Source organism: Halichoerus grypus, chromosome 9 (assembly GCF_964656455.1).
Source record: "Halichoerus grypus chromosome 9, mHalGry1.hap1.1, whole genome shotgun sequence".
Classification (NCBI taxonomy): domain Eukaryota; kingdom Metazoa; phylum Chordata; class Mammalia; order Carnivora; family Phocidae; genus Halichoerus; species Halichoerus grypus.
Genome location: NC_135720.1, coordinates 101941043 through 101954001, shown reverse-complemented (window position 1 = coordinate 101954001; position 12959 = coordinate 101941043). Strand labels below are relative to the sequence as shown.

At 34.5% G+C, this 12959-nt stretch overlaps 1 protein-coding gene across 1 annotated transcript in view; it reads left to right on the top strand.

Moving 5' to 3' along the window:
• The window catches only part of CD2AP (CD2 associated protein), a 133481-nt gene that overhangs the window by 66349 nt on the left and 54173 nt on the right, over positions 1 to 12959 (top strand). The window contains exon 6 of the mRNA XM_036110581.2: positions 11790 to 11977. Coding sequence (XP_035966474.2) covers positions 11790 to 11977 — 188 coding nt within the window. The remainder of the gene's footprint in view (positions 1 to 11789; positions 11978 to 12959) is intronic.

Below are 12959 nucleotides of genomic sequence, written 5' to 3'. Positions count from 1 at the left end.
ATCTAATGCATTATTTACAGAATTGATGTCCACTATTCCTATGCCCTAATGAAGTGTAACATACTCTGTCTCTAATTGGTATTTTTATAGTCTTTTTAGTCTATTTTACTTATTTAGGTAAATATCTTCTAATATTCAATTTCAGGAAAAGCTTTGCTTCTGTAAAGAAGTTATGTTTCCATTTTTATAATGAAATGACTCCTTTTTCATTTTGTCAGATATACGTAACCCTTTTTGTTTAGAGTGTCCTATATCATCTTTTACATTCCACTTTATTTGCTAAGTAGGACCTGCTTTCAGTTTCCCCCCATATTCTGTAAAGCCAGTGACTACAGCTTCCAGTATTTTCTTCCCTTGTATAAAGTCTTCTCCCCATCTTAAACCTATAAAAATCTCCATTTAGATGTCTATGAGACATCTCAAATTTAAGATAGTCAAAGTTGGTCATCTGTCCTTTTCTCTACCTAGATTTGCTCTATACAGTCTTCCTCATCTGAGTTAATGGCAACTCCATTGTTCCTTTATTTAAACCAAAGAATTGGATTCATCTTTAACTCTTTTTAATCTCACATTCCACACTTGATTCATTAACAGATTTTGTTACCTACTAAATAAATATATAGAACTATTTTTAGGGCGCCTAGGTGGCTCAGTCGGTTAAGCATCTGCCTTCTGCTCAGGTCATGATCCCAGAGTCCTGGGAATCGAGTCTGTATCACGGTCCCTGCTCAGCGGGAAGTCTGTCTCTCCCTCTGCCCCTCACCCCACTCGTGCTCTCTCTCTCTCTCAAACAGATAAAATCTTAAAAATAGAACTGTTTTCTTTTACTGCCTCTACCTGGTGTAAGTTATCTTTTGCTGTACAATTGCAGTGGGTTCTTAATTTGCCATTACCTGCTTCCTGAATGTTAATGTGCTCACACTCTAGTAGGTACATATTTTACTTAGAGTAAAAATCAAAGTCTTTTTAAATTGACTACAGAGCCCTCTGACCTGGCACCCCCAATGTCTTCCCCTACCTCTCTGACTTTGTCTCCTACTTAACTCTCCCTTTTGTTCATGTTGGTCTCCTTATAGTTTTTTAAAGGTGTCAGGAACATTCCTGTCTCAGCCTTTGCAGGAGTTAGATGAGATCACCTAGAGAGACGGTCTAGAGTGAAGAAAAGAGCTCTGGACCGAATCCTATGTAGCAACATTTATGGTGTGGATTTAGATACAATTACTAAAAAGAAGACCAAGAGGGCACAGAGAGAGAGCCAGGAGAAAACCTATGAGTATGTGGTAGTCAAGGAAAGAGAGTTTTTCAGGGAGGACATAGACAGTAATGTCTGATGCTCCTTGTGAAGTTAAGATAAGTTAGATAAGAGAGAAAATGTAATCCTGGATTTAGGGATGGAGAGATCATTAATGACCTGGATAAGCACAGTAAAGAAAGGTGATTGGGACAGAAGCTGAGTTGATTGGGGGGCGTGGAGAGCAGTGGAGAAAGGAAGTATAAAGCAGTCCAGCAGTTGAGGACAACATATTCAAGAATGTTTTTGTTCTTAAGAAGGAAAAGTCTTGATCATTTTTAAATGCTAATGGCAAAGAACAAGTACAGAGGAAGAAGTTGAAGATGCATATTTGGAAGAATGGGATTTATCATCAGAACAGGATTTACCCAGAAGGTAGAGGGAATGAGATTCATATTGTAGGTATCATTAGTCTCAATTGATTGGCGATACATCAGAGTTAGTGTCGAGAAGCTGAGGGAGAGATGTCTGATTTCTAATTTTTTTCTATAAAAGAGGAGAGATGCTAAGAATGAGAGGTCAGAATTTTGAGGCGATTAAAAGGGTCCCAGTAGCTAAATGTTAGAGCCATGCATCCCTCTGGGCTTCACTGGGCTGTTGGAGGGATGCGTGGCATAAAATGTTTAAGAAACCCTGATGGATTGTTCTTCAGAAGTTCTGGTTTCTTATGGGTAGAAATAGTCATTCTCTTAGGAGAAGTGAACAGTGTTTTAATTTGATTATTCAAGCTCTGAAAAAGAAGACAGTGCTTATTGCTGGTGGGGCACAGGAGCTTGTGTGATGGCGGTGTACGCTGGTCGTGCCAAAGGTGCTGGGTCGAACTTCGGTGGCCTGCAGCCTGGTCTGCGGGATTTAAGGTGGTGTCTGTAGTTCCACATTAGCATTCACCTTGAACAGCCTGAAGTAAACAGCTTTGTAAGGAAAATTGTTGGGGGCTTTGATGCTTTTACTGGTAATATTTTATGAGTCTTTATAAATTAGGTTATAGCTAGATGCTGTTTCTAAAGATTCTGTTTAGGAACTAAGGAATACAGATTTTAACTACTTAAAACACATGCAACATTTTCTTAGGAAATGTGGGATTATTTTTAAAATCTTTGAATGATGGTAAAAGATACTCTTTGGAGTAAAAAGGGGGAATTTGTGCCAGCAACTTTAGATTCTAAGTCCTTCTACTTGGTTTACATATTTTACTTTAAGATATTCTACATGAGTTCCCATTTAGTTTAATAGTGAACTTGGATTGCTTCCATTAAATGCTTTGTATTTTCATCTAGTTTCTACTTTAGCACTCAGTGTAGTTCACATAAAGATTCTTGGTTTTTTGTTTTTGTTTTGTTTTTTTTTCCCAATGATTTTACTTTGGGACTCTTGGTTCTTTTGTCATTTTATGCGGAGGTACAAGACATTTAGTGGCTTTTGCTTATAGAGATTTAATGAAAAAGGGAGAAAGAATTTTAGGCCTAATAGGAACACTTGCTTGTTATGTTTTTTGACTGACAGTAGCACACATAAAATGTAGATATAATTTTTCTACAAACTTAGAAATTCAAGGACAATCTGACAGATAAAGTATATAGGCATAAAAATATTAGGAATACCATATAGGTAAGATTTCTCTTTTGTCTGATTATAAAACCTCCTGTTTGGCCGCTTTCCCCATCTACCTCTTTTCCTTTCTCTCCTACCCCTTCTTCACCCATTCTTCCTTGTAGTAGTTAAGACATTTTCCCTTTTATTTTTTGGTTCTTCTATGTGATAATGCTGTCTCTTGCTTGAATGGTGCTCAGCAATACATCTTTAAACTCTTCAAAAATCATAGGCACTGAACCAGACCCTGTTAAGCACTTTATAGTAATCTATTTAATCCTCATAGCAATCCTATGAAGAATCCTGTTTTATAGGTGAAGAAACTGGGCACATACAGTGGAGGAGGTGATATGATTTGACTCTAGAGTTCATGTGCTTTATTACTGCACTGTGCTGCCTTCCAGCCATCGATTCAGTAGTCATTATAGGGGCACCTGGATGGCTCAGTCAGTTGAGCATCTGCGTTCAGCTCAGGTCATGATCCTGGGGTCCTGGGATGAAGCCCTGTATCAGGCTCTCTGCTCCTCTCACCGTCTCCCTCTCCCTCTGCTGCACCCCCTGCTTGTGCTCTTTCATGCGCTCTCTCTTTCTCTGTGAAATAAATAAATAAAATCTTAAAAAGAATAGTCATTATAGTAGTTTTGACAATTTTCAATGAGCTGAAAGTAATTAGCCTATCCTTCGTGTTTAGATATTTTTAATATCTAGCCATTTATTTTAATGATATGTTTTAATGACTCCAGTAAAGTTTACAGTCACTAAATCTAAAATAAAATTTTCATTTTATGGCCATAATTGTAAAAACTGAAAATCGTACCTTAGAATAATTTGATGATGTTGCCTTTATTAATGTGCAGCTTATTAATATCATAGATTGTTTCAAAAAAGCCTTTCAGGTAGGTACCTCACACTGTTCTGTGTCTGAATATTGTTTTGTCTGATAAGCTGGTTATTGCAGATGTATATTACAATATTTAGAACACAATTCAGCAGTGAGGAGGTAAGACAGTGGAATTACCTTCCTACTGTACAAACCGGGAAATTGAACAAATTATAGAAAACAAATTTTTTCAGACAATAGGAAGCACAAGAATGAGATACTTGAGAAAAGGGGAAACAAGGAAAATCCTATCATTGTCCGGAATTTCTACCAGGAACTAATTTTTGGACTGCAGTGCCAAAAGGGTGAACCTCAGCAGAAGGTTGTCAGTTTTGTTGAGGAGTTAAGAGATTTGAGTTCAAGGAATCCAGGGTAGTTAGAATTGTGGAGCTGATTACTTGGGGAAAGAGAGAGGGTGGTTGGGGGAGGGAGGAGAGAAAGCGCTTCAACAGTGTGATTAGGGGGTTTCCTTGAGTGTTTGGCTAATATCAATCTGTGAATGCATAGAGTGAAACCCCATGAGCTTAGACATGAATAGTTGGTGAAGAAAAATAAATCACTGGGATTAACCTGAATAATTTCCAGTGCTTACACAAGATCAAGAATTGTTTGAATTCTCTCCATCTGGTTTTGAGAGACTTTATTGAATACATGGGCAATTCAGTGGAAGGGTGAAGTGAGGGTAGATTGGTGTTCAAATGGAAGCTATTCTAGTTCTACCCTGAGAAGGCTTCACACTAATATGCAGGTACTTGCCTGTTTGCCAGAAAAAAAATCAGCACTCTTTTTTTTTTTTTTAAAGATTTTATTTATTTACTTGAGAGAGAGAAAAGGAGCAGGGGGAGGGGCAGAAGCAGAATCCCCACTGAGCAGGGGGCTTGATGTGGGGCTCAGTCCCGGGACTCCGGGATCATGACCTGAGCTGAAGGCAGATGCTTAACCTACTGAGCCACCCAGGTGCCCCCATAATTAGTACTCTTTAATGTAGGGTTTCTCAACCTTGTCCTTAGTGACATTTGGGCAGGATAACTCTTTACTTTGGGAGGGGGTGTCTATCCAGTGCATATAGAATGTTTATAAACATTTCTGATCTAAACCTACTAGATATCAGTGGCACTCTTCAGTTGTAATAACCAAAATTGTCTCCAGATGTTCCCATGTATCCGTTGCGGGATAAAAGCACCCCAGGTTGAGAATCACTGTTTTTTTATTTTAAAACTTTTTTTAATTTTTTAAATTTTCTTGGGGGGTGGGGGCAAAGGGAGAGGGAAAGGGAGAGAGAGAATCTTAAGCAGGCTCCATGGAGCCTGACGCAGGGCTCAGTCCCATGATCCTGAGATCATGACCTGAGCTGAAATCAAGAGTTGGACGCTTAACCTACTGGACCACCCAGGGCCCCAAGAATCACTGGTTTTTAGAGGATTACAACAAGATCTAGCCCTCAACAACATTAAATAAAATGAATTACTAGCTGTATATCAAGAAGTAGCAAAATGTGACCCACAGTTTGGAAGAAAATCTAGTTGATAGAAAGTGAACCAGAAATGATGGAATTCGCAACAAGGATGTTAAAAATAACTATAATAAAAATGCTCAGTATGCTCAAGGATGTAATAGAAAATGTGAATGTAATGAATGAAATAGAAGACATTAAAAAAGAACCAAGTGGAACTAACTCCTAGAGATGAAAAACACAATATCTGTAATGAATTCCTTCTTGTGGAATTTCAACAGTAGACTAGAGAATGAAGAAAAGAGAATTGAAACTTACACACGTAGCAATAGACTCCATCCGAAATGAAGCACTAACAGGATAAAGACTGCAGAAAACTTGGGATAATTTTAAATAGTCTAACATGTGTAGCTTGAGTTAGAGAAAAAGAGTAGAGAAAAGGTGGTCAGGAAAAATAATTTGAAGAAAGAATGTTAAAATATGCCCAGATTTGATGCAAACTATAAATCCACAAATTCAAAAAGGATAAACACACACACCCACACAGGGCTTGCAATGGCACATTATAATTAAGTGCTGAAAATAAACAGTAAAGTGGAAAATCTTAGGAATTAGAAGAAAAAGGTACTTTAAGTAGAGAAGAATTAAGATAAAAACCACAGATAATCATCAGAAACTAAGTATGGCAGAAAACAATGGAATGATATCTTTGAGGTGCTGAAAGAAGAAAAGTGGTCAACCCAGAATTCTATTTTCGTGAAAATATTATCCAGAATAAAGGTGAGATAAAGTTTTCAGACAAATAATAATAGAGAATTCATTGCTAGCAGACCTGCTATACTCTAAAGAATTAAAGTTCTCTAGGAAAAAAAAGCAAAATGATACCAGGTGGAAACTTGTATTTATATAAGTGGAATGAAGAGTGACAGAAATATAGGTAAATATGTGGATAAGTATAAAACACTGTTTTACATTTTTAAATTTCTTTAAAAGGTAATTGACTTTAAAATAATATATTATGGGAAACATAGTTTATGTAGAAGTAAAACATGGCAACAGTAGCTGTAAACACAGAAGAGATGACATGGAAATGTACCTATTATTGTAAGGCTATTACACGTGAAGCGGTATAATTTTATTTGAATGGTTTTTGGCCAAGTTAAAGTTGCATATTATAAGCCTAGAGCAACCCCTAAGAAAATAAAACGATGAGGAATTGCTAATAAGTTAATAATAAAATGAAATGCTAAAAAAATACTTTAAAAAAGAGAGACATCAAACACAATCAACTCAAAATGCATTAAAGTCTCGAACGAATACCTGCAACCATAAAACTCCTAGAAGAAAACCTAGGTGGTAAGCTCCTTGACATCAGTCTTGGAGATGATTTTTTGGACCTGACTCCAGAAGCAAAGGCAACAAAAGCAAAAATAAACAAATGGGACTACATCAAACTAAAAAGCTTCTCCACAGAAAGGAACCCATCAACAGAATGAAAAGGCAGCCTATGGAATGGGAGAAAATATTTGCAAATCATATATCTTATAAGGGGTTAATATCCATAATATATAAAGAACTCATCCAACTCAAAAAACATGATTAAAAGATAGGCAGAGGATCTGAATAGGTATTTTTTCAAAGATGATGTAGAGGTGGCCAATATATACATGAAAAGGTGCTCAACATCACTAATATTCAGAGAAATGCAAACCAAAACCACTTGATGGAATGGCTATTTCAAAAAGACAAGAAGTGTTGGTGAGGATGTGGAGAAAAGGGAACCCTCCTGTACCGTTGGTAGGAATGTAAATTGGTGTAGCCACTAGTGAAGACAGTATGGAGGTTCCTTAGAAAATTAGAACTACTGTGTGATCCAGAAATTCCACTTTGGGTCATTTACCTGAGGAAGAGAAGTACTCTAACTTGAAAAGATATCTGCACCCTTGTGTTCATGGCAGCATTGTTTACTAATGGATAAAAAAATGTGTTTTATATATGCACAATGGAATATTTTTCAGCCATAAAATAGAAGAAAAACCTTGCCATTTGCATCAACATGGATGGACCTTGAGGACATTATTATAAGTGAAATAAGTCAGACAGAGAAAGACAAATACTGTATGATTTCACTTAGATGTGGAATCTAAAAACAAACAAAACTAAGTTTAGGGATACAAGAGAACACATTGATGGTTGCCAGAAGCGGAGGTTATAGGATGGGTGGAATGGATGAAGGTAGTTAGAAGGCACTAACTTCCTAAATAAGTTCTGGGGATGTCATGTACAGCATAGTAACTATAGTTAATAAAACGGTGTTGTATATTTTAAAAGTCATAGGAGAGTAGATCTTAAAAGTTCATCATAAAAAAAATTTGTTAACTGTGTGATGATAGATGTTAATTAGACTTTTGTGGTAATCATTTCACAATATATATACACATAAGGAATCATTATTTGTACACCTGAAACTAATATAATGTTATATGTCAGTTATATCTCAATAAAAAAAAAAAGAGGAAGAGACAGCAGAGCCCACTGTCTTTATGTCCACATACTGAGGAAAGGCCTTGTGAAGGCACAGTGAGAAGGCAGCCATCTGTAAGCCACGAAGAGAGATCTCACCACAACCCAACATGCTGGCACTGTGATCTTGGGCTTCTAGACTCCAGAACTGAAAAAATAAAGTCTCTTGTTAATGCCAAAGGAAAAAAGAAAAAAGGAACAAAGATTAACTGGGCAAATAGGAAACAAACAGCAAGATCATGGATTTAAACCACATCAGTGATTACATTAAAATTAAATGGTTTAGGGGTACCTGGGTGGCTCAGTCATTAAGTCTGATCTCAGCTCAGGTCTTGATCTCAAGGTTGTGAGTTGAAGCCCCACACTGGACTCCACGCTGGGCATGTCACCTACTTAAAAAAAAAAAAAAAGTCTAAAAACTCTAATTGAAAGGCCAGTTGACTGGATAATATGCTGCCTACGAGAAACTTGCTCGATGTATTAAGATACAGGTTAAAAGAAAGAAAAAGGGTATTCTGTGCAAAGCATAAGCAATCTAGAATGGTTACATTAATAATGATATATTACTATACAAAGGAAAAAGGGTTAAAAAGAAACATTTCATAATGATGGAGTCAATTCATAAAAATTACGTAACAGTTGTAAATATGTATAACCTAATACCAGAACTACAAAGTACATGAGACAGAAACTGCCAGAACTGAAAGAAACAGGCAAATCTATGCATAGATTTGAACATGCTTCTCTCATTAATTGATAGAACCAGTGGAGAAAAAAATTAGTAAGGATATAGAAGAGTCAAATGATCAAATAAGTGATCTAGTTGATGTTTTGAAATAGTTAACCCAATAACAGTAAAATATGCATACTTTTGAAAAGTACATGGAATATTTACCAATAGACCCTTAATGTTTGGGCATCAAGCAAGTCTCAGAAATTTAAAAGGTTTGAAGTCCTACACAGTAGGTTTTGTGACCCCAGTGGAAGTATTTCAGGAATAGATACTTGGGAAATTCTCAGTTACTTGGAAATTAAGCAATATTTATAAATAACCTGTGGATCAAAGAAGAAATTGTGAGGGAAATTAAACTGGTTTTTCAAATGAAAAAAAAAAAAGGAAACAACAATAAAAATTTGTGGAATGCAGGTAAAACAGCACCTATAGAGAAATTTATTGCTTTCAATGCTAATACTAGAAAAAAACAAAAGTCAATAATCATAAGTTTTTATCTGAAATCAGTAAAAGAAGAGTAAAGTAAACCTGAAATAATTAGAAGTCAGGAAATGAGAGCAAAGAACTATGAAATAAAGAACAAACCAACTTTCAAGAAAATCAACAAATTCAACAGTTGAGTTTTTCAAAAAGGTATAAAATTGTTAAAGCTCTAATGGTTGCTCAGAGAAAAAAGGAAAAAATATTACTGATAATCAGATAGGAAATGTCTGATTGAGTAATAACCAGTGATACGAGTATCACTGCAGATCAGACATTAAAGGGATAATGAAAAAATATACTCATAAATTTGATAACTTAGATGCACACATTCCTTGAACAATACAGCTTATTAAAATAGAAATAGAACTAATAGTCTGAGTAGCATATGAAGAAATTTGAATTCATTATCAAAAATCTTCACACAAAATACTGCTGAATTCTATTAAGGATTTAACCTTACACAGAGTTTTTCAGATTTCTTAGGTTGGTATTTCTTTGATCTAAAAATCTGATGAAGTCATGAAAAAATGAATTATAAACCATTATCTCATGAGCATAAACACAGAAATCAAAACAAAGCATTAGCACATCAAGCCCAGCAAAATATGTAAAGGTTATACATAATGATTAAAGGGAGTTGCCCCATTCATTCAAAAGTAAAATATGTAAAGGTTATATATTATAATTAATGATGTTTATCCCATGTATTCAAAAGTTAATATACTGTATTATAAACAGCTTAAAAGATGGCCATCTCAGTAGATGCAGAAAGAGAATTTTATGTATTCAATACTTAATTTCACTAAAAAAGCTCCATAATAGCAACAGTAGGGAACTTTATAAATTGAACAAAGCTCATCTATGAAAAACCTGCAGCTAACAATTTTTTTTTTTTTTTAAAGATTTTATTTATTTATTTGACAGAGAGATAGTGAGAGCAGGAACACAAGCAGGGGGAGTGGGAGGAGAAGCAGGCTTTCCACTGAGCAGGGAGGCCTATGTGGGACTGGATCCCAGGACCCTGAGATCATGACCTGAGTCGAAGGCAGGCGCTTATGACTGAGCCACCCAGGTGCCCCCCTGCAGTTAACATTCTTAATGTTAGATAAATAGTGATATATCTGTACAATGGAATACCAATCAGCAATAAAAAGAACTGAAGTAGGAATGCATGGAACAGCATGGATATAGTTTATACATTCTGCCTAGCAAAAGAAGCAGACACAAGACGTATGTGCTGTATGATTAAATTTATTTGAAACTCAGATACCTGTAGTAACAATGAAAATCAAGGTTTCTTGAAGCTTGAACTTAGGAAGGATTGATGAGGGTGGTGTATGAATGTCCATTTGGGTGACGGAAGTGTTCTATATCTTGATTGTTGTGGTTCCGTGGTGCATACATTTGTCAAAAGATATTGGAATGTCCATTTAAAATTGGTTCATTTTATTGTATGTAAACATTCTAATAAACTAATTTAAAATATATTACAAAAAGATATGTGGCTTAGGCTAATATTGAAAGTGGTTAGAATAGATCACTGTACTTGTTAGCATTACATTTAAGTTATTAAAAGTTGTTTGCTTTAATTCTCAAATGTTTCAGATACGTGAGTGGAGGCTTTTGTTGTTTGAACCATTATTATTAATGATTATTAATTGTTATTAATCTAATTAAAATGTTTGGTTCTGGGATCATCTAGAATTCAGTTCAAATGTTGGCTTTGTTACTTACTACATACATGGCTTTGGAAAGGTTTTTTTTGGGGGGGGAATCTTAATATCTCTTTACCCAGTTATTTTCAAAATGAGGAATAATAGTTCTTAATGTTAAGCCTATGAATGATTATGTAAATTAGATATAATTCATGTACAGTGCTTAGCAAGTGCCTGCCATAGATTAAGCCCTGAATAAATGTAACTACCATTTTTATTAATTACCTTGTTGTTATTCTTACTGTTAAACTTCAACAGACTCCTTTAGTTCAGTGAACTGATATCATGTGTTTTTCCCTACCCCTCAACCCCATTCTGAAGTGTTTCTGGGATTTTCTTGGATGATACACTCTAGAACTTTTTCTTAGATTATAAGGCCTTTTGAGAATCTGATAAGAGATATGCTTCTTATACCCAGAAAAATAAGCTCAAAAAATACCCATACAATTTTCCATGGGTTGTTCATAAATTCATTAAAGCCTATAAATAAGATCCTTTGCTGCTGAGCAAGATTGTAGAAACAACTTTCTTACTTATATAATGTTAAAATTTCTTTAAAAAATTTTTTATTGTAGTTTAAATTTTTATTGTTTCAAATTTAGACTTCATTCATCTCTGAGTTAAAATGATCTTAAACTTTTAAGAATGAAAATGGACTTTTTAAAATAAAAATTTGCTAATATTACTAGTTGCTGTATTTGGAAACTCCCCTACTTTGATCAGATTGAATCTTATGTACAAAACTTTTAGAAAATGATTAATTTTTGTGCAACAAGTTCTTTAACAAAAGCATGTCAAAATTCACAGCTCTGTCATGTTTGGCTAAGAGCTGTGAATTTTGACATGCTTTTGTTAAGGAACTTGTATAATATGACTTCTTGGATTTCTAAATTAGCATTTTACTACCTAAATATTCCTAAAATTGTTATCGTTTAAAACAATATCCAAAATAATCAGTTTAAGTGAATTTTACTTTATTGGATATTTTAGTGGTCTGTCATTTAATTTTTAATTTTTATTTTACCATTTTTAATTAGGAGGTATAGAATGTAAACAGTATGGAAGGGGAAAGTCAAGATCTTTGTGATTCTACATTCTTCAAAAACAAATTATTCTTTCAGAAACTGTTTTGACTGGGACTACCTCACCTTTACCGTCTCCGGGGAATGGGAATGAAACTGCACCTGGATCAGTTACACAGCCAAAGAAAATTCGAGGAATTGGATTTGGAGATATTTTTAAAGAAGGCTCTGTGAAACTTAGGACAAGAACATCTGGTAGTGAAATAGAAGAGAAGAAAACAGAAAAGGTAATAATGTTGAACTTCTAGATTAACTGCACTTATTCTCTCCTTAAGTATTTTTTAAAATGTAAAAGTTTGCAACTCTGTTATATTTCCTTTTTTGAGATCACTAATTGGTTATGAATGAGAAGACTGAGAAACTGCAACTTTATAGTGATTACTTTAATGTTTATATTTGGTTCTTTTAAAATGAGAACATTTACTGGTAAATTTAACACCAACTTTTCTTAGTGGAAACTTTAGAGTTTTTGGTTATCATAGGTAAAAATAGAAAAGGCGATTTTTTTTTTTTTTTGCTTTGCCTTTTAAAAGCTAAAATTACATATTTTTTCTTTTAATTTGAAATAGGCCTAACATGGGTCATTTTAAAATGGATTCACAATGAGATACTAAGTTAATTAGGCTCTACTTAACTTTCCTCTGGATTGTCTGCTATGGTGAAATTTGCTAATCTCTCTCTAAGTGTATGGAGAACTTTATTTTCCATTAGTATTTCACTGGCATTGTGAAATAAATCAAAATTAATGTACCATAAATTATAACATCTAATAACAGATTTTATTTATTTTACTTTATTTTTTACCACTTGGTGAGATCCTTTTTATTTTTTCCTTCCAAATTAATAACAGATTTTAAAATAAACCCACAAGTCTTTGTTTTGGGGGAAAATAGCTACAATTTCTGGAACACTAATTACAAGGCTATATTGTTTCTGAGGCTCACACCTTAGAGATACAGATTACTTATTTCAGATAGGAGCTTTTTCCATTGACTTTTAGGGTGTTGTTTCGTTTTAGTTCTCAGTTGTATGTCTGTATTTAACTCTTAAGAATTTTAAGTATTTCAGTATTTGCTTGCCTAGTTCAGCTATATTTCACTTATAAGACTGTTTTGGTTGGTGAAATATATTCTCAAGTTTTCTTCTAAAGTGGTTAGTTTCAACATATTTTTTCTTTCCCAGCTTGCTACATACTTTTTCATGTAATAA